Source organism: Gopherus evgoodei, chromosome 16 (genome assembly GCF_007399415.2).
Source record: "Gopherus evgoodei ecotype Sinaloan lineage chromosome 16, rGopEvg1_v1.p, whole genome shotgun sequence".
NCBI lineage: Eukaryota > Metazoa > Chordata > Testudines > Testudinidae > Gopherus > Gopherus evgoodei.
This window is the reverse complement of record NC_044337.1, coordinates 15,253,538-15,279,744: the sequence shown is the minus strand read 5'-3', so window position 1 is coordinate 15,279,744 and position 26,207 is coordinate 15,253,538. Positions and strand designations below refer to the sequence as shown.

The 26,207-nt window shown below is 42.4% G+C and overlaps 1 protein-coding gene across 9 annotated transcripts in view; it reads right to left on the bottom strand.

The window, feature by feature from the left end:
* The window catches only part of ABL1 (ABL proto-oncogene 1, non-receptor tyrosine kinase), a 118,568-nt gene that overhangs the window by 29,832 nt on the left and 62,529 nt on the right, over positions 1-26,207 (bottom strand). For 3 of the 9 annotated variants that reach the window (XM_030535322.1, XM_030535324.1, XM_030535325.1), the window contains one exon: positions 25,897-26,011. The exons of 4 other annotated variants lie outside the window; for them this stretch is intronic. In XM_030535322.1, the coding sequence (XP_030391182.1) occupies positions 25,897-26,011 (115 nt within the window). Of the gene's footprint in view, positions 1-623; positions 735-13,303; positions 13,735-25,896; positions 26,012-26,207 lie in introns of those variants that run through there. 2 more of the 9 variants (XM_030535328.1, XM_030535330.1) reach the window with 2 other exon arrangements.

Genomic DNA, 26,207 nt, shown 5'->3' with positions numbered 1-26,207 from the left:
GAACCAACACTAGTGGAAAGGAGGTTTCAAACTCTATGTAGAGGGGATACTACACACGAGTGGAGTGAATGTGCAGTGATTGTTATTACATTGGAGAATGGCTAAAATCCAGACTTCATCAAGTTAGATCTGTTTGCTTTAGGGTATGTGGTGGTAAAAAAAGTTATTATTCAACAACTGACAAAAATTCAGTAACCGCAGCATGTTGGTGCAAGTCATCAAGATAGATACATACATGCTAAGAGACTGTAGTATTATTAGAGTTTACTATAATTATTTGGACTGGTTAAATTCAAAGATATCTATACACATAATTAAGCCTACTTTCTTAGCCAAATACTTGCTGTTGGGAAGTATATTTATGTAGCAGATCAAGAAGTCAAATCATATTGCTTCACAAAAGAAAAAATATAAAATGCTGAAAGGTCAAAAAACAACTGAGAGATTTAGAAAAAGCATATCTGTAGACATTGGACTCCTTGTTGCTTTTGTGGGTACAGACTAACACGGTTACCCCAATACTTCCTTTTTGTGTAATGCTGATACATATTTTAATGCTCCAGACCTGCTTTAATAGGGACAATAAAAGGAAGAAACAGAAAATTAAGCTATAATAATTTTACCATGAAAATACTTTGATCTTGTCAAGCCCATTAAGCTCCCCTTATCAACTCAGGGTGCTGCACTGATTGGAGTTACTCCAAAGTGAGTTACATCATCAGACTGGTAAATACCTGGAATAAACAGACAGCAAACAGCTGGAGGTGACTGATCCACAGCATCAGTAAGAAGTGGTTTATCATGAAAGATCTACTCCCCCCAGATACGGTGCAAGCAGTGTAATTTATGCTGAGGGATGTACCATAACCTCAGATAGGAAGGAAAAGGCCTCCCACTGGGGACTGTTCAACAGGAAGGCAGGAAATCCAAGGTAGTCTCACCTCCAGCTAGAATGTGACTGAGGCCTAGCAGGGGATTTGCTTAGGCCTGTCCATGAATCAGGATACTGGAGTGAGGCTACAGTACCCCACAAAAGTCCTGCTCTCACCCCTAGTCCACAGTGATGTCAAAACTGATTCTTTATATACAGATACCAAGTTACTTGTTTATTTTCAGACCATCAGATGACACTATCAAAACATTAAAAGCAACTGCAACTTACAGTGCTAAAGTCTAGAAGACTAGTTTTCTTGATAATACATTTTTGCAAATTATTCTGTGGGGTATGCCTCAAACCATCATGGACAACATTCCACAAGCTTTGAGATTGGTGAGAATGGGATTACTGAACAATCTAAACTGTTGGCTGGACTTATTTTCTTTTCTTTTAAACTGGGAGATTATTATAGCAGGAAACTTCAAAGAGTCTCCCTGACCATACAATTATGGCTTAAACCAGCACAGATCACACAGTACATGCTATACACATGAGATGAACACGACCCCACTCCCTTGGTATCTTCTTGACTCATTAGCTATCAGAACTTTACAATGGGAGACACACAGAGCACACAAACAAATGAAACTCCAATTCAAGAACATCTGGGCTAATTTACTAAGAAATAACTGAAAGAAATGTAAGACAAAGCTGACAGGCTTCGACTATCCATACCTGACAGAGATAGACATATCCTGTCTGGACTTCTGAATGTCTTAAAAACTCTCTCTGCAAGAAACTTATGTTCTGATACTCCTGTGCACAACCTATTCACATTCACTCCTATTGGGGCTTAAAATCGATTTAAAAAAAAGTTCTCTGTCACAGTCACTCAGGCTTCTGCTTCTACTAGGGCGTACAGCAGAAGTAAAAGTCCTATCAGCACCACTCTGCCACTCTCCCTTTTCCTTAAAGATGTTGTTTATTCTCTCTGCTTCTCTGTGGGCCATGGCCTTTATCCGGTCTTGCTTGCTGCTCCCTACACTTGGAACAATCACCTTCTTTTTACCTTGGTATCCATTTCCAACTGTACATCAAAATCCCTTAAATATCCACACCGTACCTCTCCAAATGAGATAACATCTTGGGGCACTGACTACACCTCACTGTATTTGTAAAGCACTGAGCCCTCTTTTCAGTCACAAACATTCTGGGCTAGAACCAATGATGGGAGGTGAAAAATTTTAATAAAGCATTACCAAGCCATTCAGCCAGTCAAATCCCTCCATAACTTACCTCTGCCGTGATGCTGACTGAATACTGTCAGCTGCCAACGACAAGGCAGATGGTGAGTGGAGACTACTGCTTCTTCTGCAAGAACTCACTTTATTATTACCTTGTGGTGCCTTGGTGCGCCAAGCTCTCCCATTTTTCTATTTCATTCATCAATAGCATCCTTTCATGGGCCTATATGACAAATTCTCTGGGGTAGGAGCGCTCTTTTGTTGTTACCTATCTGTACACTGTCCTGCACGGTGATGCCTGATACTTGCCCAGGGCCCCTAGGCTCTACTGTTGTACAAATCTCCACTGTGACCAACACCACGACTACTTGCTTCTTTATAGCACCCTTGTACCGGGATAGGTGCCCACATACAGACTACATTTTAACAGTTGCTGCAGTTCTTGAGAGTCAGGTATTTGGTGAAACACTTTCCTCATCCCTTCCAAAAGAAGCCTCTCTCTCACATAGCATTCATTCATGTTAATACACTAAAAGATCTAGTAGGCCTAGCAGTCTCATTAATTACTGCTTACTCCAGGTAGTGAGTCACTTTTAGAGACCATATATAAAAAAACGTTCTTGGATGCAAAGAATTCCGGTCTAGACCAAAGTGACCAGATTGCCTTAATAATTAAAAGCACAAGACTGGAAAACAAAAGGGGAAGCAGGCTGATGGCTGGGCAGTCCCTCGGGGAGGAAGAGACTTCACATCTTCCAACAAAACAAACATCCCCGTGGACTTCCAAACTCTGCCGGCACTTTTTCACATGGTCATGTGAGCGAAGGAGTAGCTGGAGGACACAGAATAGATTATTAATCTCCTCATGTCACACTGTCAATCAATCTGAAGGTTTCCCCTCTCCCCGACTCCCCAAAAATTTCTACTAAGAGCCAGAATAGATACACAAACAGAAGAAGATTCAATACTCCTGAGTTTTGTACATACTTGACGACTGTTGGAATAGCTGCCTCTTTATCCCCACTATTTCCTTAGTGGCCACTCAGATTTTCTATGCCTCATGGAATCTGTATTAAAAAAAATCTGTAGAACAGATCCTTCCAAAGAGAAGGGAGATTCCAGGTTTTATTTCATAACCCGTCCCACTCAGCGAGTTCATGCTCAGCCTGTTCTGTCAACCAATTTATAGCAGCCTCATATAACCTTCTGCAACAAAGGCTTTTACCATAACTTGCGCTGCAAGTTAACATTTCATTAGCCTAGTCTAATATAGTCAGTGCGACAACAAATGTTCACGTGAGGTGTCACCTATTTCTAAATGAATAGCAGCACAGATCCAAACTTTCTCAACCTAAACTATTTTATTTACATTTGGTCACACTCTTCCATATTTGCTCCATTATAATTCCACTGGCTGGATATACATTTTTAAAAAGTCATTCCATTCTTTCATAAGGGGAAGGTCACACTCAGCCTGCACTGATTGGCACAGTCAGAAAAAAGGCTTGGACACTCCAGAGTTTAAAAATGAGCTTCCACAGAACACACACAATTTATACATTTGAATAAGTACTTTATAGAACACAGCAAGCCCTATTAACCAAGTGGGGGACAGCTGGAATAAGTCCCAGAAGAAAAAAAAAAAAGCCACAGCCCCAAATCTATAGATGGATTTAACTATGATCATGTTTGAGAAATGTGAAAGCATTCCCACTCTGACAAACAAGTCCTATTAGGCTTTCTACTCTATCCCCTCCCTCTCTCAACAATGCAAGCACAAGACACACAGTGTACTTTCTAGTATTCTTTCCAGCCAAGCCTAAGAGTCTTCCCAGTGCTATGGCTTCCACCACTTCCTCTGGGAGACAATTCTATCGTTTTTAATAGGCTTCTTCATCAGGGTGGGTATTTTCCTGGCATTTTCCCCTTTTTAATTTCATCACATTAGTTCTGCTTGTAGACCCTTGATACTATGGCAAAGAATTCTTGACTCTTGGCAATAACTAGTTTTAGACAGGCAGCATGGCACAGAGGCTAGGACGTAAGACACAGCAAGGGAGACCTAGATTCCATTCTTGGCTATGGCACCATCTTGTCATGTGATCTTGGATAAATCACTTAGGCCTGGTCCACACTACAGTGTTAAATCGATTTAACGCTGTACCCGTCCACACTACAAGGCACTTTAAATCGATTTTAAAGGCTCTTAAAATCGATTTCTGTACTCCTCCCCAACGAGAGGAGTAACCCTAAAATCGATATTACTATATCGATTTAGGGTTAGTGTGGACGGAAATCGAAGTTATTGGTCTCATTCTTTTACTGAGCTACCCAGAGTGCACTGCTCCGGAAATCGATGGTAGCCTAGGACCATGGATGCACACCACCGAATTAATGTGCCCTAGTGTGGATGCGTAAAATCGATTTTATAAAACCAGTTTTATAAAACCGGTTTTAATAATTTTGATTTTATGCTGTAGTGTAGCCGTGGCCTTAGGGTAAACATTTCAGATGTGCCTTACTCTCAGTGAAAGTCAATGGGACTTGGGAAATTCTGAACATTTTAATCTGTTTTACTTTCCTCCTCTTGACGATGAACAATGATGCTCACCCACATCTGAGCTATGGAGAAGGAGAGCACTATGTAAGAGCTAAGCACTTAACATACTTCCTAGAAAGTGTGGATATGTGTGACCAGTCCCTGGATGATCAGTTTTATATTTGAAATCAAATACAACTCTTCCCATGAAATTATACCACCTTCCTCATCCCAGCCAATGTGGAAGGGTAGCAAGCAGCATCCAGGTCTGTAACAAAGATGTGACACGGCAGGAACAACTGAAGTTAGTGGATAACTAATAGGTCATAACAAAACCAGAAATGTACAGTGATGCAAAGAACTATACCGTCAGCGGGAGAAGAGATGCAGGGGACAGGATGGGAAAGGAGGAGACAGATTGAACGCACGTGCTGTATTGGTCTGCAACCAAAATTATTTGATTGGGTAAAACAAAATGAAAGTTTCCCTGAGCAGCAATGGCCACTTAATACACTTTATTTGTTCCAAATTTATTCACCACAAAGCCAGATTTTGATCTCAGTTACATCAGTGTAAGCCTAAAGAAAATCCACTGATTTTAGTCAGTGTTACTGGGATCAGAATCTGGCCTGGTACCTCTGAAGTGCATGAAGAGAAGCTCTCTCCAAGAATAGGACAATGACTACTGGCTGCTCCAAATCCTAGGCTGGTCTAATGTAACTGTAAAAAGACATTCTACCAAAAAAGAATATCCACGTAATCTGATGGCTAGAAGTTTAGAAATTATGTCTTTGGTTGCTTTAGAAAACAAAGGATTTTATCAGCATGCACAAAATAGTTTTCCACATTATAGAGAATGTTTACAGGTTTAAGTAAGGCTTCTGCTTTATAGCATTATAACTAGCAGCCTTCCAAAAAAGGAAGCAAGAATATTTCAGCCCCAATTTGGGACTCGCTCCATTTTTCAGATCAGATTGGCACATGTACTTACTATGCCTCTGCAAACTGGCAAAGATAAGGATGAGAGTGAGGGGGAGAGGTGGAGCAGATGACAAACATTTCTTCTCCTCCCACTTTAAAATATTTCCTAGTGGGAATAATATCTTCTTCTAGCCTTAGTCCCATTCATATGGGGTCAGCTCTTTGAGTTCTCCTCCATTACAGCCTGTCTTGAAACAGTTCTTCAGAATCTCCACAGCTGGGTTTCCAAACCTTCTCTTACCCTCCACTTCTTAAATTTAACATCCTGCTTCCTATACATTCTTCAGATCTTTTTATACATGTCCAAACTATCTAAGCTTGGATTCCTCATTTTTTCTATAATTAGTACTACTTTTACATTTCCCTTAATTCGTTTGTTCTGATCATGATCCATGCATGTTAATATTTTAATTTCCACGGTGTTTAAGATCTGTTCCTGTCTCTTCCTCAGTGCCAGCATTCAGAGCCATACAAAAGTGCAGACCTAATTACTGTCTTGTATATCTGACCTTTTCAGTTTGATAGGCATCCTTCTATCTCAAATCACTCCACTCATTTCTCTCCATTTAGTCCATGCCTTTCCAGTTCTACATGTAAGGTCATTTTTCTGAGTTCACCATTATCCTATAGTATTGAATCTAAACACTTGAAAATCTGTACCTTTGGTCCTGGCTGGCCCCTCAGGATATATCTACATAGCAAGCAGGATACTGCAGCAGCGCGTCTCAGAAGCTGGGTCTACAGGCTCATGCTACAGAGTTAAAAATAGCCTGTAGACTAGTGTAGATGGTCTGACCAGGCTTCAGAGCTGGAATTCTAGACCAAGCATCTCCACAGCAATTTTTAACCAAGTAGCATGAGCCCCGCAAACTTGAGTCTGTAGACTCAGGTTCTGAGACTAGTGGCCACAGGATCTTGCTTGCTGTGAAGACACATTCCCTGACAGAGTTTCCTTGTCTTCCCAGTGGGAAGAATGCGTGAGAGAGAAAAAAGTCCAGCTTATCTTAAGAACTACTTAGTTAATCAAACAAGGAAAAACCTGAGAGGTCTCAATTCAGCAATACATTTATAGCACACGCTTAAGCCCATCCCTACAGAGCAAAGCACTTTGAAGCAATACTCAATCCCTTCCACCTACCCACAAACATGCAAAAAAGACTCTCAATGATCTTCATTCCTAGAAACTAAATGATAAATATAACAGAAGTCTCCTACAACTTCAATTCTTGTAGGACAAGACCATTGTGACACAACATGTCTGACTGTTCAGTAGCAACACATGAGTGGATGAATTCACAGAGCACAACAGAAGTAACAGTGGTTCCAGCTTAGTGTAGTAAACTTCCTGATGGTAGTATGTCCAAGATTTAGGTCTTGTTTTTACAAAAAAATTACAACTATTATGTTTTGTAAAATATGTTCATGAATGTATTAATAATTGGAATGAATACAGGTTTATTCTGTTATATTCCCCTGTAGTGCTTGCAAGCCACACACTGCAGTATTGTGCTAATGCATGAGGACTATAAAGTTAAATTAAAGTTAACTGATTGGTCTATTTTCATTACCCAAGCTGAGAGAAATGCAGACAGTAAACAGCATCAGTGCTGAAAAGTCAATTCAGTTTGTCAGATTTTTCCAGGTATTCTTAGCAACACAGATAAGTAATTACCCTCTTCCTTCACTTTAGATATGGTTTTCAATCAGAATCCCTTTACAAAATAAAAACAAACAGCTTTGTTCAACTATGATTCAAACAACGTAGATTTAGGGGAAATGTGACATTTAAGCTAACCTTCATTAGTTTAAAAACAGTAGTTTCAGAGTCACACCACCTATAACACTAGCATGAAACAATTACACAGATTCTCTTCCTTGCTGAGCATCTGGTAATGTTAGAGAGCACAACAAAATGGGGTTGCTAGGATAGGCACTATCACAGTTTTTCCAGCAAGGTTCCACAGCCCTCAGCAAGGATCCCTTTGTGATCCAATCAAGCCACCCTTCCAATCAAGCCAGGAGTTCGGGCAGGATGGTCCCGTGGGCCATAGTTTGCTCACCTCTGTTTTATAGTCTATGTTAGTCATGAAAGCACAAGACTGTCACCTACTTCCTCTTTTTTCTCTCCTATAACTCCACATGTTGCTAAGACAGGGAAAGCACAGTAAGATCCCGGGGGTGTGTGTGTGTCTTGTGGCAATGTGTCGCAATGTAATTGGGGAGGAATAGAAGATGACACACAGCTTATAAGGATTCAAGAGCAATAGTCCATAATTTATGGCCCTTGAGGAATATTTATCTCCTGGTGCTCTTTACAAAGATGGTCTTACTAGACCAGGGTTTGGCAACCTTTCAGAAGTAGGTGCAGAGTCCTCATTTATTCACTCTAATTTAAGGTTTCGCGTGCCAGTCATACATTTAATGTTTTTAGAAGGTCTCTTTCTATAAGTCTATAATATAGAACTAAACTATTGTTGTATGTAAAGTAAATAAGGTTTTTAAAATGTTTAAGAAGCTTTAAAATTACATTAAAATGCAGAGCCCCTTGGACTGGTGGCCAGGACCTGGGCAGCGTGAACGCCACTGAAAATCAGCTCACGTGCCGCCTTCGGCACCTGTGCCATAGGCTGCCTACCCCTGTAATAGATCATAGGCTCAGGTGAGGACCTGTTGCTTCCATCAAAATGATCACGTCCTCATGTGGAACAGATGTCCTCATTCTTTGAATAATATAAGCAAATGCTTTGCACCTGTCCCTCTGGAATTTGTGATTTGGATCAGCCCACCTGGTGCTCAAGTGTGTCCATCAGAGAGAAATGGAACAGCATAGAAACAGATACTGTAGTTTTCTTCTTAAAATTACAATAGAATTGAAAAGTATCTAAAATACTTGATCAGGCTTTAAGCTTCAGAAAGGGATGGCACGAATCCTATTCTTTTCCCTATGATGCTGTTATATTTCCACTCTTCAATCCCCTTCCCAAGAGAGATGCAGAACTGATCAGGATTATGATGCTATCTATATTCCCTGACTCTTCGGTCCCAGCAGGAGAGTAAAGATTATTAAAACTACAATTGCAATGCTTGTTGGTTTACATCATCATCTTCGGATGCTGACTTCAGCTTTATCCTGGGCTGGGAAATAAATTTGTCTAGATATCAGTTTGCTGGAAGAGTGTTTAAATGTTGTTTCCAAACTCATTTTCCAGTCCACTATAGGAAATGAGCATAGTGAGCAGCTTTAGAGAAACTGAAGCAAAGACAATTTATAGTATCAGGGAACCACCTCATAGCAATTTGGTCTTGCCGGTGCACAACTCAGTTAAACTGTGTTATAACCCCATTTTGGAACTGTAAAGACAAAGGCTGCAGTACATTTCAATATCATCTTTTTAACATGGTTTGATTGTATCCACGCATGAGACCACATTGTACAGCAGCATAATTAGAGCAATACCATGCTGTAAAAACATCCCTCAGTGGTAACTTTTTCTGGGAAGATTATAGTGTATGCAACACATAAGGCCCTAAAAACTGTATGAAGGACCTAGCTGCAGTACAGTGGTGGCCCAATGTGGTTCAAGTCTTCCCATAAAAATAGGGGTATTAGTGTCTGCTACAGACCACCAAATCAAAATAGGGAACAAGCTGACCATCTCCTTATGCACCCCACATCTGTAGGGGAAAAAACCTGTGTGATCGTGGGGACTTCAATTTCAGTGACACATACTGGAGGTCTCATGCTGCCAGTACTAAAACATCCTTGGATTTTTTAAACAGTACAGATGACAATTTCCTAACTCAAAAAGTGTTCCAGCCAAAACAAGCAACTCTTTATTAGACCATGTCCTAACAGAAAGAGAAACTGATCACAGAACTAAAATTTAACCTTGATCATATTTATAATGTCCAAGCAGAATAAAGTACAACCAATTTTCACACACACACGCACACAATTTTAATATGGCCAGTTTCACAAAACTGAAAACAATTATGAGTGAACTGAGCAGGGAAGATGAATTTAATCAGAAAAACGTGTAGGATAATTAGGAATCATTTAAGGATACCTTACTAGATGCCCAAAAAGTCAGAACTGAGGAAGTCAGCCAGGCTGGTTTAAAAACTGACCTGGTTTAGAGGGGAAGTTTTATAAAAATAAATTTTATATATAAATAAAACAAAATGGAAGAAATGGGAAACTCTTAGTAATTAATATAAATCAGAAGTTGTGAAGTGTAGAAAATTGATAAGGGAAGCAAAAGGACACAAGACAACATCTATGGCCAGCACTGTTAAGGACCATAAGGTGTTTTATTTTATATATACGAATGAATGAATAAATAAATAAATAATATGGAACAAAAAGATTCTCTCCAGTGGTACTGGTCCATTACTAGATGGATATGGTAGAATTATCAAATAATAATGCAGAAAAGGCAGATGTGTTCAATAAATATTTCTGTTCTGTATTTGGGGAAAAAAGATTATATAGTTTCATTATATGATGATAATATCTCTTTTTCCATCCCACTAGTATCTCTGGACGATGTTAAACAGAAACTACTAAGGTTTAAAACTTTTAAATCAGCAGGCCCAAATAACCTCCATTCAAGAGTTTTGAAAGAACTAGCTGAGACACTTGCTGGACCATTAATGTTGATTTTCTGTAAGTCTTGGAACACTGGGGAAGGTCCAGAAGACTAGAAGAAAGCTAATGTTGTGCCAATTTAAAAAAAAAAGTTGTAAAATGGGATGGCCTGGGAAACTATAGGTCTGTAAGCCTGACACCAATACCAGGCAAGATAATGAAGCAGCTGATATGGGACTTAATAAAGATTAAAGAAAAGTAATATAATTAATGCAAATCAACATGGGTTTATGGAAAATAAATCTTGTCAAACTCACTTGATTTTTTTTGGTGAGATTACAAGTTTGGTTGGTAAAAGGTAATACTGTTGATATAACATTCTTTGACTTGGTACCACACAACATTTTGATTATAAAACTCAAACATAAAATTAACATGGCATACATTAAATGGATTTAAAAAACTGGCTAACAGATCTCAAAATGTAACTGTAAACCAGGAATTGTCATCAAGAGGGTATGTTTCCAGTTAAGTGCTGCAGGAATCAGTTCTTGGTCCTACACTATTTAATATTTTTATCCATAACCTGGAAGAAAACAAAACCATCTCTTACAAAGTTTGCATAGGACATAAACAGTGGGAAAGTGGTAAATAATTAAGAGGACAGGTAACTGATTCAGAAGGATCTGGATCTCTGGGTAAACTGGGCACAAGCAAACAATGTGTGTTTTAATACAGCTAAATCTATACATCTAGGAACAAAGAATGCAGACCATACTTACAGGATGGGGACTCTATCCCAGGAAGCAGTGAGTCTGAAAAAGATTTGGGGTCTTGGTGGATAATCAGCTGAACACGAGCTTCCAGTGTAATGCTGTGGCCAAAAGAGCCCATGCACCCCAGGACTGCATTAACAGGGTAATCTTGAGTAGGAATAGAGAATTATTTTTCCTCAGTATTTGGCACCAGTGTGACCACTCCAGGAACACTGGGTCCAGTGCTTATACCCATAATTCAAGAAGGATGTTGATATATTGGAGAGAGTTCAGAGAAGAGCCACGAGAGTGATTAAAGGATTAGAAAATATGTATTATGGTGACAGACTCAAGAAGCTCCCTGTATTTAACTTAAAGATAAGGTCCGGGGTGACTTGATGACAGTCTGTAAGTACCTACACATGGGAAACAAATATTTAATAATGGGTTCTTCAATTTAGCAGTGAAAGGTGTAACATGATCTACTGGCTAGAAGCTGAAATTCAGACTGGAAATAAGGCATATATTTTGACAGCAGGGATAATTAACTACTAGAACAATTTACCATGGACTGTGGAAGATTCTCAGTCACTGACCATTTTAAAATCAATATTGGATTTTCTTCTAAAATAATATGTTCTCAGAATTGTTTTGGAGAAGTTCTATGGCCAGTGTTATACAGGAGACCAGACTAGATGATCACTATGGTCCCTTCTGGCCTTGAAATTTATGTCTATGAAGGAAAACAGTCTTAAAGAAGAGTGGCACAGACCTGGATTGCATAGAATTAGTAGTTCTGTAGACTGGTTCGGCCCTGTCACCTCAGGCAAAAATAAACTATTTTATATCCAAGTCTGGCCACTACTGGATCTCCCAGCATGATAGCTTTTAATTAACACAGGGAAAAACAAATCTTACAAGGGATGGAAAAAGAAAGAAGCAGGGGAAAGTAAGCTTTTGCCACTTTTTCTTGTTGATATTAGAGCTGAACAAGTAATTCAGAACCAGCAAACATATTTTACAAATTCAGACTATTATTTAGCTAGCTACAAGCAAATCACAATTTCTTCAATTTGATTTATTAGAAATTATTCATGTCTTTTGTGATTTTTTTCATATATAAATTAATTGGGAACATTTCTCTGATGAATATTTGACTCTCGAGCAACAGTTAGCCATGATTGGTCAAGTTAAGTCACAAGGTTTGGTTTCTGGTCCCTGATTTGATGAGTGAACAACATATTTCTGGAATGCATATTATTTGAACTTCAGTAGCACTTACAGGCCCCAAAGAAGATCAGGGACCCACTACACTGGTGTCTGTACAAATACATAGTGAAAGACAGTCCCTGTCCTAAAGAGTTTATAAGGGAAATAAATCAGACAGACAAAGATCGGAGAAAAGCAATGTCATCCCTATTTTACAGATGGAATTAAGTAATTTGCTTAAGGTCACACAGGAAATCTGTGGCAGAGCCAGGAAACCATATCTCTCAATTCCCAGTCCGGTGCCTTAACCACAAGGCCAATCCTCTCTATCCAATCATGCATACAAATTTAAAATTCAGTTTCCACAAATACTGATACATGTGACTTGGAAATTCGCTTTCCAAGAGCATTCATGGAAGTCATACTCAGTTGCATGAACTCTTGAGGAAAGCAAACACAAAAGGTCTGATCAAAATGAATTAAAACAATACAACTGAATATTGGCAGAAAATATTTTGCAGTATTCAACCAGCTCTGGTGATCTAAATGAAATGTAAGATGCTTTTCAAGCATTTAGGCTTCTTTAGATGTCATTCCTAACTTCAAGAGAGGCTTCTCTCCCTGCTCCCTTTTCCCCCCCAAAAGGGAGACCCTTCTGCAGGCAAAACTAAATTCAAGGCCTGTAGATATGGCTTTGTTTATTTTATCAGCAGTAAGATCCCTTGAAATTTTACAACCATAAATGGTAGGACCATGTTCGCTTTGTATACTGTAGTTAATGAAAATCACCTGGTTTTGAAAACACATGGAGCCACATATACCATGAAAATTCTCCTCATCCCCATAAGTGAGAATAAACTAATGAGCTTAGGCTAACTTTGAAAATAAGAAGTCTCTCCATTCTAGCTCCAACTCAAAAGTGGAGGAAGGACTTCTCTGTTAAGGTCCACGACCACACAATCTGGCTGCTCTTCTCACAACGCAGAGTCACACAATATACCAGAGGCCTAAGCAAAGGGATTCCAGACTTTAGGAATCCAGCTGTTAGGCCTCAAGTAGCCAAGACTTCCCCCCAGAATCCACTTCAAAGAGCCACAGTTTTGAACTTACCTTCCAAATAGCAGCTGGAGGAAGAGGAAAGTCCTTTTTTCGATTTGCAACCCACCAATTTCAAGCAAATCTCCAACATTTTCATTTGTTAGTTTGGCTTCGGCTTGTGTTCTCTCCCCTCCCCCTTAGGTTTCACATACACAAAAAAGAGTTTCCCGTTAAGAGATCTAAAAATCCAGCACTCTTAAAACCATGAAAAGAATAAGCCAGAGAGACAGATAATCCACAGGGCCCATAGTACCAGTTCCAGAAACTTAACTCAGGTTTTGCTCCCCTTTTGTTAACTCTTTTGTCGGGAGAGAAAAGAAAATCCTACTAAGTTGGAAGCAGTTACTTCTTGCGGCAGCTCCAAAACTCTGCCATTCTTTCCCTCATACTCTCACTCCGTTAAGCACTTCGTGCAGGCAGAGCTGCTTACGTTAAACTGCCAACAAAGGGCCCCCTTCAGGCTTTGGCTGTCTGACTTCATGACATCAGATAGGCTAGTAACGCCCATAGCATACTTAACCCCTCATTGTTCCAATTTGCCTATGATTTAGGTCAACAGCAGGATTCTACTAACATATTTCTTCAGTCATTTCCAGAGAACAAATCAACCCGTCTTCCTTGCCCTGGGAGCAATGACAGCGTCATTTGAGGCATTTCCTTAGAGTCAAAGAAACTCAAAACAAAGTAGGGGCTAATTATTATTATTTATATAACCCCATAGGTGTATATGGAAATTTACAGCAGTAAGAATGCACAGACTGGCAAAGGACAGACAATGTCCTAGCGCCAAAGAGCAACAGCACTTTACACTAATATTTTGAACTTTATTCCTCTGCAGAGAAGCAACACTGGCAGCCATTCCCATTCACCACACTGAGTAGAATGCAGGAGAGGAATTGCCATTATTCCCCAGAATGTACAATTCTGACACCACTGTCATATTTACTGTTGTATAGACTCACACACATAGAACTGAAGTAATTATACTTTCTGAATAATTATTACATAGAGGGGAAATACTTTTGAGAACCCCAATGGCCTCTCCCACCCTTAACACTGCTTTGCAGGTTTGTGAAGGATATGGTCTTGCTTGCTGCTCTCCCAAATTTTGTATTTGTGGCATGTCCAGCCCGCATGTGGCTCGGCTCCTCGGTTGTCTACACTGATGTACCTCTCTTTGTTTAAATACATCAATGTAAAAGCATGTTTCTACACCAGTGGTTTTCAACCTTTTTTCATTTGCAGACCCCTAAAAATTTTTGAATAGAGATGTGGACCCCTTTGGAAATCTTAAGACAATCTGCAGACCCCCAGGTGTCTCCAAGATCACAGGTTGAAAACCACTGTTCTATGGTAACAGCCACCTTTTGTGGACCCCTTAGACATAGTCCGTGGATCTCCACAGGTCTGCAGACCACAGGTTGAAAACCCCTGCTCTACACAGTAGAAATAAAACGGAATGTATGTAATATGTATTCTTCTAATTCTTAAAAAAACAAAAAAAACAAACAAAAAAACACTTCAGCAGATCACATAGGTATACACCATCACAACGTGTGGAACACCGTTGCTGCAAACATGACTAGAGCTCTTGGGATCCACAAAAAGGAGTGACCCCAGCATGACTTCATATTTTCCCTCCATGTGTTCTCCGCCCTAAAAGCTTCTCTCCATATTTGTTTTCATAAGTAATCGCGCCAAAGTAAACTATTGCACTTCTCCTTTCCCTCTAACGTTTTCAAATATTTAACATTTCAAGGGAAACTCTGCATGTCTCCAGCATCTGAGAAGCATGTATCTAACACAGCAAACACACAGTCCAGATTCTCCACATACACCTCTACCTCAACATAACGCAATCCAACACAAATTTGGATATAACGCAGTAAAGCAGCGCTCCAGGAGGGCAGGGCTGTGCACTCTGGCGGACCAAAGCAAGTTCGATATAACACGGTTTCACCTATAACACGGTAAGATTTTTCGGCTCCTGAGGACAGCGTTATATCGAGGTAGAGGTGTACGTTATTTTAGAGCACTGTTTTGCTTCAGCGTTCTGGTCTGTGGAGGTGTATTCTCCCAACAGCACAGCTTGGAAAGAAATCACCAGTCCCTCAACCCATGCCATTTTTTTAAAACTGTAAGAAACACTGTAACTGATCACACCACCAGATGCATTATTTCTATAGCATAAATCACTTTGCACCCGTTTCTGGTTTTATCCACACATCTCAAAACAGATGGGTGAGCACTATTATCTCTATCCCTGTGACTCAATTTAAGTAACTTCCTCAAGTTCACAGTCAGTGGTAGAGACAAGGACAAAACTCTGATCTCTTCACATAAGTATGGTGCCCTGCATAGTGCTACCTCCCTTAAAAAGGAAAAAAGAGTATTGCTTGAGCTGTGCTCTGGAGGTAGATGAACTAAGCAAAGATCCAAGAACAACTGAGGGCTATCTACTCACTCAGGCCATGTCTACACTTACAGTTTTGCAGCGCTGGTAGTTACAGCTGTGTTCGTACAGCTGTGTAGGGCCAGCGCTGCAGTGTGGCCACACTGACAGCTACCAGCACTGCAGTGTGACCACATTTGCAGCACTTGCAGCGCTGTTGGGAGTGGTGCATTGTGGGCAGCTATCCCAGCATTCAAGTGGCTGCAACGTGCTTTTCAAAAGAAGGGGGTGGGGTGGAATGTGACAGGGAGCGTGGAGGAGACAGACAGAATGGATTTTTGGAGTTGACACTGTTCTCAGCTCCCTGCCTTGCAAGTTCTAAGGACTGGAAGACACACAGTGCCTACCTTCAATCATTTTAAAAGTTCTAACTCCCTTCCCCCACTCCTCTCTCATTCACTAAATGCAAATTATGTACTTCTAAATACCCGTCAGACCAGATAAGCATCTGCTCAACATGGACTTCCCCCTCCCCCTCTGCCGTGTGAGAGTGCTGTTTCTCTCTTCAAGCAAACAGCTGTGAACATTCCAAAGTAATTCCCCTGCCTGCCTCCGCTCGCTCAGCAAACAGGAGCTGTGTTTGTTTTTTAAATAAGCAGTTTGGCTGAACTCCGAGCTCTCCCTTTCTTCCGGTTTGTTGTGGACAGGAATTCTGGGATACCTCCTTATACCCCGGAGGTCAATAAAAGCGCTGGTGGGTGTCCACATTTGCTGACCAGCGCTGGATCACCAGGGCTGGAATCCCTACACCCAAGGCTCGACCGGGTGTACAGCCAGAGCTGCAACCAGGGAGTTGCAGCACTGGCCATGCTTTGCAAGTGTGGCCACATCCTAAGTTGCAGCGCTGTAACCCCTCACCAGCGCTGCAACTCTCTAGTGTAGCCATGGCCTCAGAGACCATTTATTTTCCAAATAGATATTGTATGCACCAAGTTTACACTTTTGAAAGATTTAAGCCATTGAATTGTGAAAAGAAGGATTAAACAACAATATTGTGAGGAGGGTTATGCAAGACACACAAGTGACCCAATCATCACGTGCTGATGCTAAGAGTATCATGTTTAGGGAACTGCAATGGAGTAGCAACAAATAATGGCTCTGAATCTCATGTTGTAATGCATACTTATACTGACCTATTCTACTTTTCCTTGTCAGGAATCTTCGCTAACATCCTATCCTTTTGACTGCAGCTGCAGGAATGCAGAATTCCAGTGGAATTACCAAGACCGCCTCCATTAACACTCAACAGCCTCATTATGAATAAGGTAATACAAGCAATGCCAATGGAATGAATAAGGATTACATTTATTATGTGAAGTGATTCGTGCTCAATGCTTTTAAGCCAGGTTTCAAATTCTCTTTATTCCCTTCCTTAGATACAGGCAATAGCTATATCAACATCTAAACATACTTCTGAAGAGAGCACATTCAATTCCCTATTACTAAATCTGAACAGTTAAAATGGGTGGGTATAGTCAAGATTTCTGAGTAGTTTCTTAAATTTCCTTGTCAAGATTACAGGACACTTCCATCTAGTACAGTCCTTTTAGTGGTTAAGTGGAGTATGTGCATGGATATTCTGTTAACTAATGTAGTTGCTTTTCCTTTTCATTGTTACTATGCATTTAACATACAAAGATTGAGACCATATTGACACAATGATATTACATCTATCTAGTTTGTTTGCTCTCCATGCAGTTATTTAACTATATTAAATTGAAGTGCATTGAAACCTCTTTGTTATGTTGGTTTAAGGTACTTTCCCCTTGTTAATCATTGCATACACACAGCTCTGCCCCTATTCTATTAACTGCTCAGCATTCTGGGCAGATATTCCATGGTGCAATGTTCCTCAGCTCAGCTCAGCAACTTTTCTCACAGGGCATTGTGAGATGGCTACTGGAAACTAGAGGAATTCTGGGACTGATGGGGGCAGGGTCATACTAAAATTCCCATGATTCATATCCTGGGTTCCATTAATTTTGCCACTGCCATTTTTGAACTTCTATCAGGTGGCGTAGACCCACTGCAGAATGCCATGATCATGTACAAACAAGATGACACGTGCATTTGGTTAACAAGGAAAGTACACTGGCAAAACAAAGTGATCTGAAGTGCTTCCATACAAATATAGTTAAATTGGCAACAGGACCAGCACCAGGAGCGCTCTCTTGTCTTCATTTGCTCTGACAGTATCTTGTAGATATCTGCATTCTGGTGACTCTTCTCCAGATTGGATTAAATATGCTGCTCTCCAAAGAGGGCCATTAAGTCCAGGACTTCTGAAGGAGTCTATGCGAAAGGCACAGGGGGCCATAGTAGCTATATCGAGTATGTAAATTCATTACTACCTGGTATTAGAAAGGATTACTCATGGCTGCCTGGCACCATTTCAATGAAGAGATGACATCAGGTCAAGATGATCCCAAAGCAATGGTGGGGCACAGAGGTACACAGTCAGGTCAATCCAGGTGTGAAGCAATGCAATGTGGAATAGTAACTGAAGGACTGCCAGAAGTGATATAGTTAGGAATAAACACACTCATCATGAAGTGGACTTAGCTATGACATATTTTGGTTTAAAAACAGGTTGTGTGCGAACACGAGGCACTTTGAGGTGAGCTGACTACAATGACGCTGATGTAACACTGCTGCATACATAAGGCGTGAGTACGCAATAGCTGGACTTTACTGATGACACTACTATGTCGACGCGAGAATTTCTCCCGGAGGTGTAGCTAATCCAAAGCCTCGAGAGGCAGTAGCTATGTTGACATGTGAAGCTCTCTTGTCAACACAGGACTGTCTACACGGGGTTCAGTACAACTATGTCTGGGGACCTACCAAGTTCACAGCCATGAAAAACATGTCACAGAGTGCAAAATCTGATCTCTCTCCATGAAATCTGGTCTTCCATGTGCTTTTACTCTATACTATACATATTTCACAGGGGAGACCAGCACTTCTCATATTGAGGGTTGTGACCCAAAAGAGAGTTGCAGGGGGGTCAAAAGGTTATGGGGGGGCATGGTATTGCCCCCCTTACTATTGCACTGCCTTCAGAGCTGGATGGCTGGAGAGCGGCGGCTGTTAACTGGGCACCTAGGTCTGAAGGCAGCACCCCGCCAGCAGCTGCGCAGAAGTATGGGTGGCAATAGCATGCCAGGCCATTCTTACTTCTACGCTGATGCGAGCAGCAGCTCTGCCTTCAGAGTTGGGCTCTGGCGCTTTCCAGTTGCCCAGCTCTGAAGGCAGTGTCGCCGCCAGCAGCAGTGCAGACGTAAGGATGGGCAGTACTGCAACATCTCCCACCAACTCCTTTTTGGGTCAGGACCCCTACAATTACAACACCATGAAATCTCAGATTTAAAAAGCTGAAATAATGAAATTTACAATTTTTAAAATCCTCTGACTGTGAAATTGACCAAAATGAACCGTGAATTTGGTAGGGCCCTAACTATGTCGCTCAGGGGTGCGGATTTTTCACCTAAGCAACATAGTTATACTGATATCGGTCTGTAGTGTTGATCTGGCCTAAGGCAACTTTATTTCTGAATGAGAGTGCCCACTCAAAGGTTTAATGTGCTTTAACTCACGCACGTTCAATTCACTCCAACAGTTACGTTGGCTGAACTTCCCACATAGACAAGCCTTTTGTGATCCCATTACTGTCAACTTCATCCATTCCCTCCTCATTTTCCATACTGTGTGCTACTCTCACTTGGACCAGGACAAACTAGACTGTAAGCACTGGGGGCAAGGACCTTAGTCTCTATTTATATTATGCTGTAAAAATAATGGGTATCGGATAAACAAAAATCACAGTGGTGCCATTACATGCACAATGCTCTTCTAATTGTTAAACCAATTGACCTCTTTTAATCACCCCCCACACAAATCCTGGTCAACAGAAGTGTGCTGATTTCAGGATTACAGTGACTGATTCAACCTTCAAGTCAGCCGTTCTAGGACATAAGAGCAAAAAACATTTACGCAAGTCTTGTATGAGCTTCTGTAATATGCAATTATTTTTTTATTTCTTACTTTTTAAAATTACCTCCAGAGGTTTGTTACAGGAGTGGGTGGGTGAGATTCAGTGGCCTGCGTTGTGCAGGAGGTCAGACTAGATGACCATAATGGTCCCTTCTGACCTTTAAGTCTATGAGTTTATGAGGTCTGGGCATCAACTCTTCCAAAAGACCATGCAAGTTAAACACCACTAACGTGCATGATGGTTGCAATGGGAGGATCAGACTCCATAAGCAGCAAGAGAACTCTGGGATGATCTCACAGTAAAGAGGAGACAGCATAGATTTTGCTATGATCACATTAAAAGCAGACAGTGCTTTTCACCAATTTTCAAGTGCAGCTGAACTTTATTTTAAAATCTGCATCTGTGATTAAAAAAAAGGCAGCAGCTTTTGAGCCCCCAGAGTAGTAGCAGTGGTTGGTTTGTTTTTTGAAGGCAGGTGTTAAATGCACAAGGATGGAAAAAGTCAGTTGAAAGACATGCAGCATAAGCTAGAGAATAAAGAAAGGGACTGAGAAAATGAGAAATGAGAAAACAGACACTCTACTCAACTTCAGTGCAGACTTGATTGGTGTCATTTAAACTCTGTGCCTCAGTTACCCCAATGGGGCTAATCACTTCACAGGAAGTGTTAGGGAGAGTTAATTCATTGATTGGAGAAGACTTTGTGATCCTTGGAAGGATAGGGCAACAGAACTAGAAAGGCTTTTTTAATAATACACATCTTAATATGTCACTGCTCCTGGCCTATGATCCACACAAGCAAGACCAAATTGCATTATAGTACAATCAAAGAATTACCATTTTAGACTGCTCTGCTCTGACAGGGAAAGTTTCACAGTGCAGGTGGACCCTAGAAAATGGGATTTATAACAGTTTAACACTATCCCTAGCGCCTCCCCCCACAAAAAAGTCACTGTTCACACTGATCACGGAAAACATGCTAGATCTTATGAGCAACTACTACGTTTTAAAATACAATTGTAGCCAGTACAATTTTGATCCCAGCGCAAATGGAGAGTTTCCTCCCCTCCATGGGCTAATCCGGACTTCTTTTAGACACTGATTTAACTGTAAGGCTCAACCGGGGTCCTCAAACTGCCATGGTGGTCTCCATTTGTCAGTTGTTGTTTTTTGGCAGCTACCAAGGTCTCTGATATCAGGGATTGGCAACTGAGGAGCTCTGGTGGGGTTAACTCTGACTTCCAGTGTCATCAGTTCCATGCAGCACAGAATTCTTTGTCTGATGCAGACCAAATTTTAAACCAGCTTGCAGTGAATAAAACTTCAGCACACTATGCTTAATTAGGTAACAAGAACTTCACTTTTATATGCCAAGGAAAACATGGAAAAATCTTAGACTGGACTCACCACGATCAGTAAAGTTAAAGCTAGCACAGATCATATGGGGTGGCCAAACATACTGACCTTCCAAGCGGCATACAATAATCTTCAGAAGTTTGAGAGCAGAGCACACCCCATGGGGCTGAAGCACAGCAGGTGCACCCCGCAGGGCTGAAGTACTGACCTCCCCTCCACACGGGGCAGAAGCCCTTAGCCCTGAGGTCCCCAAACTGTGGAGCGCACCTCCCTAGAAGGGTGCAGAGGAACGTTCAGGGGGGGCGTGATGGGCCCAGGCCAGCCACCACAGATGGTTAGGAGGGAGTGCCACTCAGCCCCACCCCCAGTTCTGCTCCAGCCTTGCCCCCAGCCATGGCCCCGGCTCCTGCCACCACGCCTGGCCCCATCACCAGCCATGGCCCCCACTGTGGAAGTGGGGTTCCCTAACTGTGTGTGGGGAGCGATGGATGGCACACATTTTTCAATTTTGGCACCAGACCATCTTGCGACAAAGTACATCAATAGGAAGGGGTACTTCTCCATGGTGTTTCAGGCACTTGTGGATCACCGAAAGCGTTTCACTGACATCAACGCATGACGCCCACATCTTCAGGAACACCGTGTGGTACAGAAAATGACAAGCGGGGACTTCCTTTCCAAACAAGAAGATTGCAGTAGAGGATGTTGAAATGCCCATAGCGGGACCCAGTATATCCCTTAGAGTTGTGGCTCATAAGCCACGAGACATATGGACAGCAACTACAGGCCGAAGTAGGTGCCAGATGACAGTTGAATGTGCCTTTGGCAGATTAAAGGTGAGCTGGTGAAGCCTTTATGGTAGGCGAAACTTTAATGAGGGTAATATTCCCATGGGCATAGTCGTGTGCTGTACATTGCATAACATCTATGAAGATACGGATGCAAGGTTTGCTTGGGGGTGGAGTGCTGAGGCAGACCGCTTGGCTGCTGATTTTCAGCAGCCAGACACCAGAGCTGTTAGAGGAGCCCAGAAGGGGGCAATTCGAATCAGGAAGGCTTTAAGGCAGTACTTTGACAATAAGCACCAGTAATGTATATCTCCGTCAGAGGTGCTCGTTTTCCTAGGACACAATGCTGTCATTTTGGGCCTTATATTCCTGTAAGACAAGGATAACAATGTCTGTGCATGTATTGGTGGTAGTGCCTGCAATCTCAATTTGTAGAAAAAAAAAATAATGGTGATTCACCATTAGAGAACCTTGCTTTTATTGAACAAGAAACAGCACACAAACACACAGATGCCTGATGGGAAAGGAGGAACCACGGAAGGACAGACTTTCACAACTGTGTGTAGCTCCAGCTATCATTGTGAATGTTGTTCGAGGGAGTGGAGTGAAGGGGAAACCAAGAACTCCCAGAAAGTAGAAAGGAATGTGTGGGTGGAGTTGGGGGGTGATCATGGAAAAGTGTTCTGAATGTGCTGCAGGGGAGGGCAAGACAGATCTGCGCAGTCTGCTGCCCTATTAAGGGCTGCAGCATCTGAGTTTGCTCCTCCATTACAGTAATCATCCTCTCAGTTGCATTTTTAACAAACGCTTGATTCTCTATTCTGTCCTGCCGTTCAGCTTCCCAGCACTCCTTATATTCCCTCTTTTCTGCACTGCAGCACTGCAATACCTCCCAGAACATGTCTTCTTTGCTGCGTGTTGGGCACTTTCTTATCTGGTGGAGACACTCAGCAGGGGGGCATGGGGGTGTTCCTGAAGGCCACATCTGGTGAAGCACAGGGGACAATGCACAGAAGCGGGATTGCTAAATTCACGCAAAGCACTGAAACGTTTCAGTAAAATATACCTTGTGAAACACTGCAATCACTTTCTCACTGACCCTAGCCAGGCACACATCTCCATGAACGGCCAAAGCATAGTGAGTGTTGGCGAGGGAGGAGGGACCGAGGAGGGGAGGTTGCTCTGTATGGGGGAAAGAACGCACGGTCTGAAAGCGTCATGGTGCAGCATTCTATGGAAAAAATTCTAAAATTTTCCCACACTTTTCCACAGGCGGGAGTCATTCTAGCAGACTGCTATGGGTAAGCAGGGAAACGAGGATACATCTACTCCATGCTCGTGGCTTCTGCTCTGCTCCCGATGCTTCTCACCTATGTGCCGCTTTGGTCCCTGCACAAGTGATTGCCAAACGGTGCAAGAAAGTTTCCTACAATGGGGAAAGGAACAAAGCTGCTCTGCCAGGGAACCGTCAGCAGAGGATTACCAAGTACCTCCAGGAAACTTTCCTGGAGATCTCTCTGGAGGATTCCTGTGAGATCTCTGTGTGTATAAACACCATTCTGCTGTACCCATTAGCTACACAGGGAAACGTCCACCTCATAGAAACACAGCCAGCCTCCCACATTTCTATATCCTGAACCCATCTGCATGCTACACAAGCCACAGCCACTTATCAAGTATCTCACCTCCTGGTTCTTGCTCCCTGGAGAGCGACTGCTGAGACTGGCTAGACACCTCTGGAATAGAGAACAGTTCCTGGCTGCCTGCCCCACCAGGCGACCCCGCCAGGAGCTGCACATCCTTGTTTAACTCCACCTCTTCATCAATAACTTCGTCCTCCAGGTTAGGTCCTCTTTCTGCAGCCTCCGTTCCCTCCGAAGCATCCACGGGGCTCTTGGCAGTCGAGTTGCCACCGAGGATAGCGTCCAGCTCCTTATAGAATCAGCAGGTCTTAGGTGAAACACTGGAGCAACAGTTTGCCTCCCTTGCCTCATGGTTTGCCTGCCTCAGCTCCTTTATCTTTGCTCTGCACTACTGCATGTCCCAATCATAGCTCTCTTTGCACAAGCCTTGAGAAATGTGCCAGTAGGTATCCCAATTCCTCTGGCTCAAGAGCAGCTGGGACTGCACAGCCTCCTCTCCCCATATACTGATCAGATCCAACAGCTCCACAGCGGTCCAAGCAGGAGAGCGTTTGGTGCAATAACCTGCTATGGTCACCTGGGACCAAGCGATGAGACCTCTCCACACTGAGACAGCAGGAAACATAATTTCAAAAATTCCCAGGGCTTCTAAGGGTGAGGGGTGGATGGTTCAAACCGCTGACCAGTGGTCAGGATGGGCATTGTGGGACACCTCCTGGAGGTCAGTTAAAGTGATGAGATCAAGCATCGTGTCTACACTGGCACTTTGTTGAGAAAAACGTAGAGGAAAAAGATGCAAGTCTCTCGTTGTGGTGGATGTATTTAGTTGCCAAAACGGGGCATTATTCCAGACAAAAAGTTGCATTGCAGCATGTATGCACGCACTATTTAGTCAACAAAAAGCACTTTTCAGTGACAAAACTTGGTAGTATAGACAAGGCCTTAAAAATAATCTCTGATTTAAACAGTCTCTCTTGACTCAACTGCTTTCTAGTCCTGATCATTACTCAGTGACACCTTGCTAACACACAAAACCTATCTCATAAGATGATTGTTTTAATGCATATTCAAACATTCCTTGCTTACTGCTTCCCTAACAATTGCTGTACTATACTAAAAGGCAATTATGTCTGGTGACAATGTTTTATTTTTTATACCTAGCACAGGTACATCTCTACCCCGATACAACACGACCCGATATAACACAAATTTGGATATAATGCGGTAAAGCATCGCTCCGGGGGGCAAGGGGAGCTTGCGTACTCCAGTGGATCGAAGCAAGTTCTATCAAACGCGGTTTCACCTATAATGTGGTAAGATTTTTTGGTTCCCGAGCACAGGTAGCGGTGTAGTTTATGAGAAAAGGCTCTCTCAGCATTCTAACATTCTAAGCACATATTAGTCCACCAAACCTTTTGGGTTTGTTCACAGAGCTAGGGCATGTCTACACTAGAAAGTTAAGGCAACCTATCTTAGGTCAACTTACAACCCATGTCCACACTACCCTCCTTCTATCAGTGGTGTGCATCCTCACCAGGAGTGCTTCCATAGACTGGGCTGCCCATCCCCCAGGCTCTCGGCTCCCAGCTCTTCGCTGCAGCTGGGAGCCCATCAGGGAGTACTGCACCCGTAGTCTGGATGGCTCCCAGCATGGAGCCAGGAGCCTTAGTGCAGCTCCCGGGCTCCCCGTGGGGAGCTGGGAGCCGCCGGGCAGGTGCAGCCTGGCTCGGACCTGGGAGTTAGGAGCCCAGGCAACAGCCAGCACAGGGAAGCTGGGACCCGGGAGTGGAGGGAGCAGCCTGGCTCAGAACAGGGAGCATGTGGCCTGGCTGGGAGTGGGGAGCCAGGTGGCGAGCCAGGCTTCATGCTGGAGCTGTGAAATGGACAAGAATGACAACCAACAGCCGATATAAGTTGCCCTAACTACACCCACATAAGCCCTATGCCTCTGATGGAAATGGAGTTATGATGTCGGTGTAGTAGGGCACTTACATCGGTGGGGAAAATGTCAGTGTACACACTACAGCCTAATTAGGCTGACAAACTGCCTTACGTCAATTTAACTATGCAGCATAGAGCAAGCCAAAGAATAGGGCCCCGATCCACCAAGGGGCTGAGCACTCTCAGCGTCCACTGACTTCAGCTGGAGATACAAACTCATCGCCTCGCTGGTTCAGGCCCATAATCTAATACAGCTGAGCAGAGGAATCGCCACTAGGAAACATACAATCTCCATACATGCCACTTTTTCTAGAATTCACATCCCCATGCTACCACAAATGAACCAAAACAAGAATACTCATATGATAGATGTTTTACTCTAGGGGTCAGCAGCAGGAGATTGCAGATGGACTATAGGCCTGTTAACCTACCTGAAAAATTCCTTGTGAATAACATGGCAGAATCCTTCTTTTCAGTCTCTTCCCATAATGGTAAATATGGGACTCTCTCATTGCTGTACTTAAGGTCTGTCCACATTGGCCTTGTCTATAAAAGAAAGTTTAGTATCATTTCTCCAACAGGGCAGCTGAAAACCACTGGCAGCGACGGCATATGCACTAGCATAGATAGAGCACAGGTATTTTTACCAACATGTCTTGAAAACCTGCTCAGCTGAAGCTTCTTGCCTCCATCTTCGAAGTACTACATAACTCTACCTCTCCCTACTTCTCCATCCTTGCAG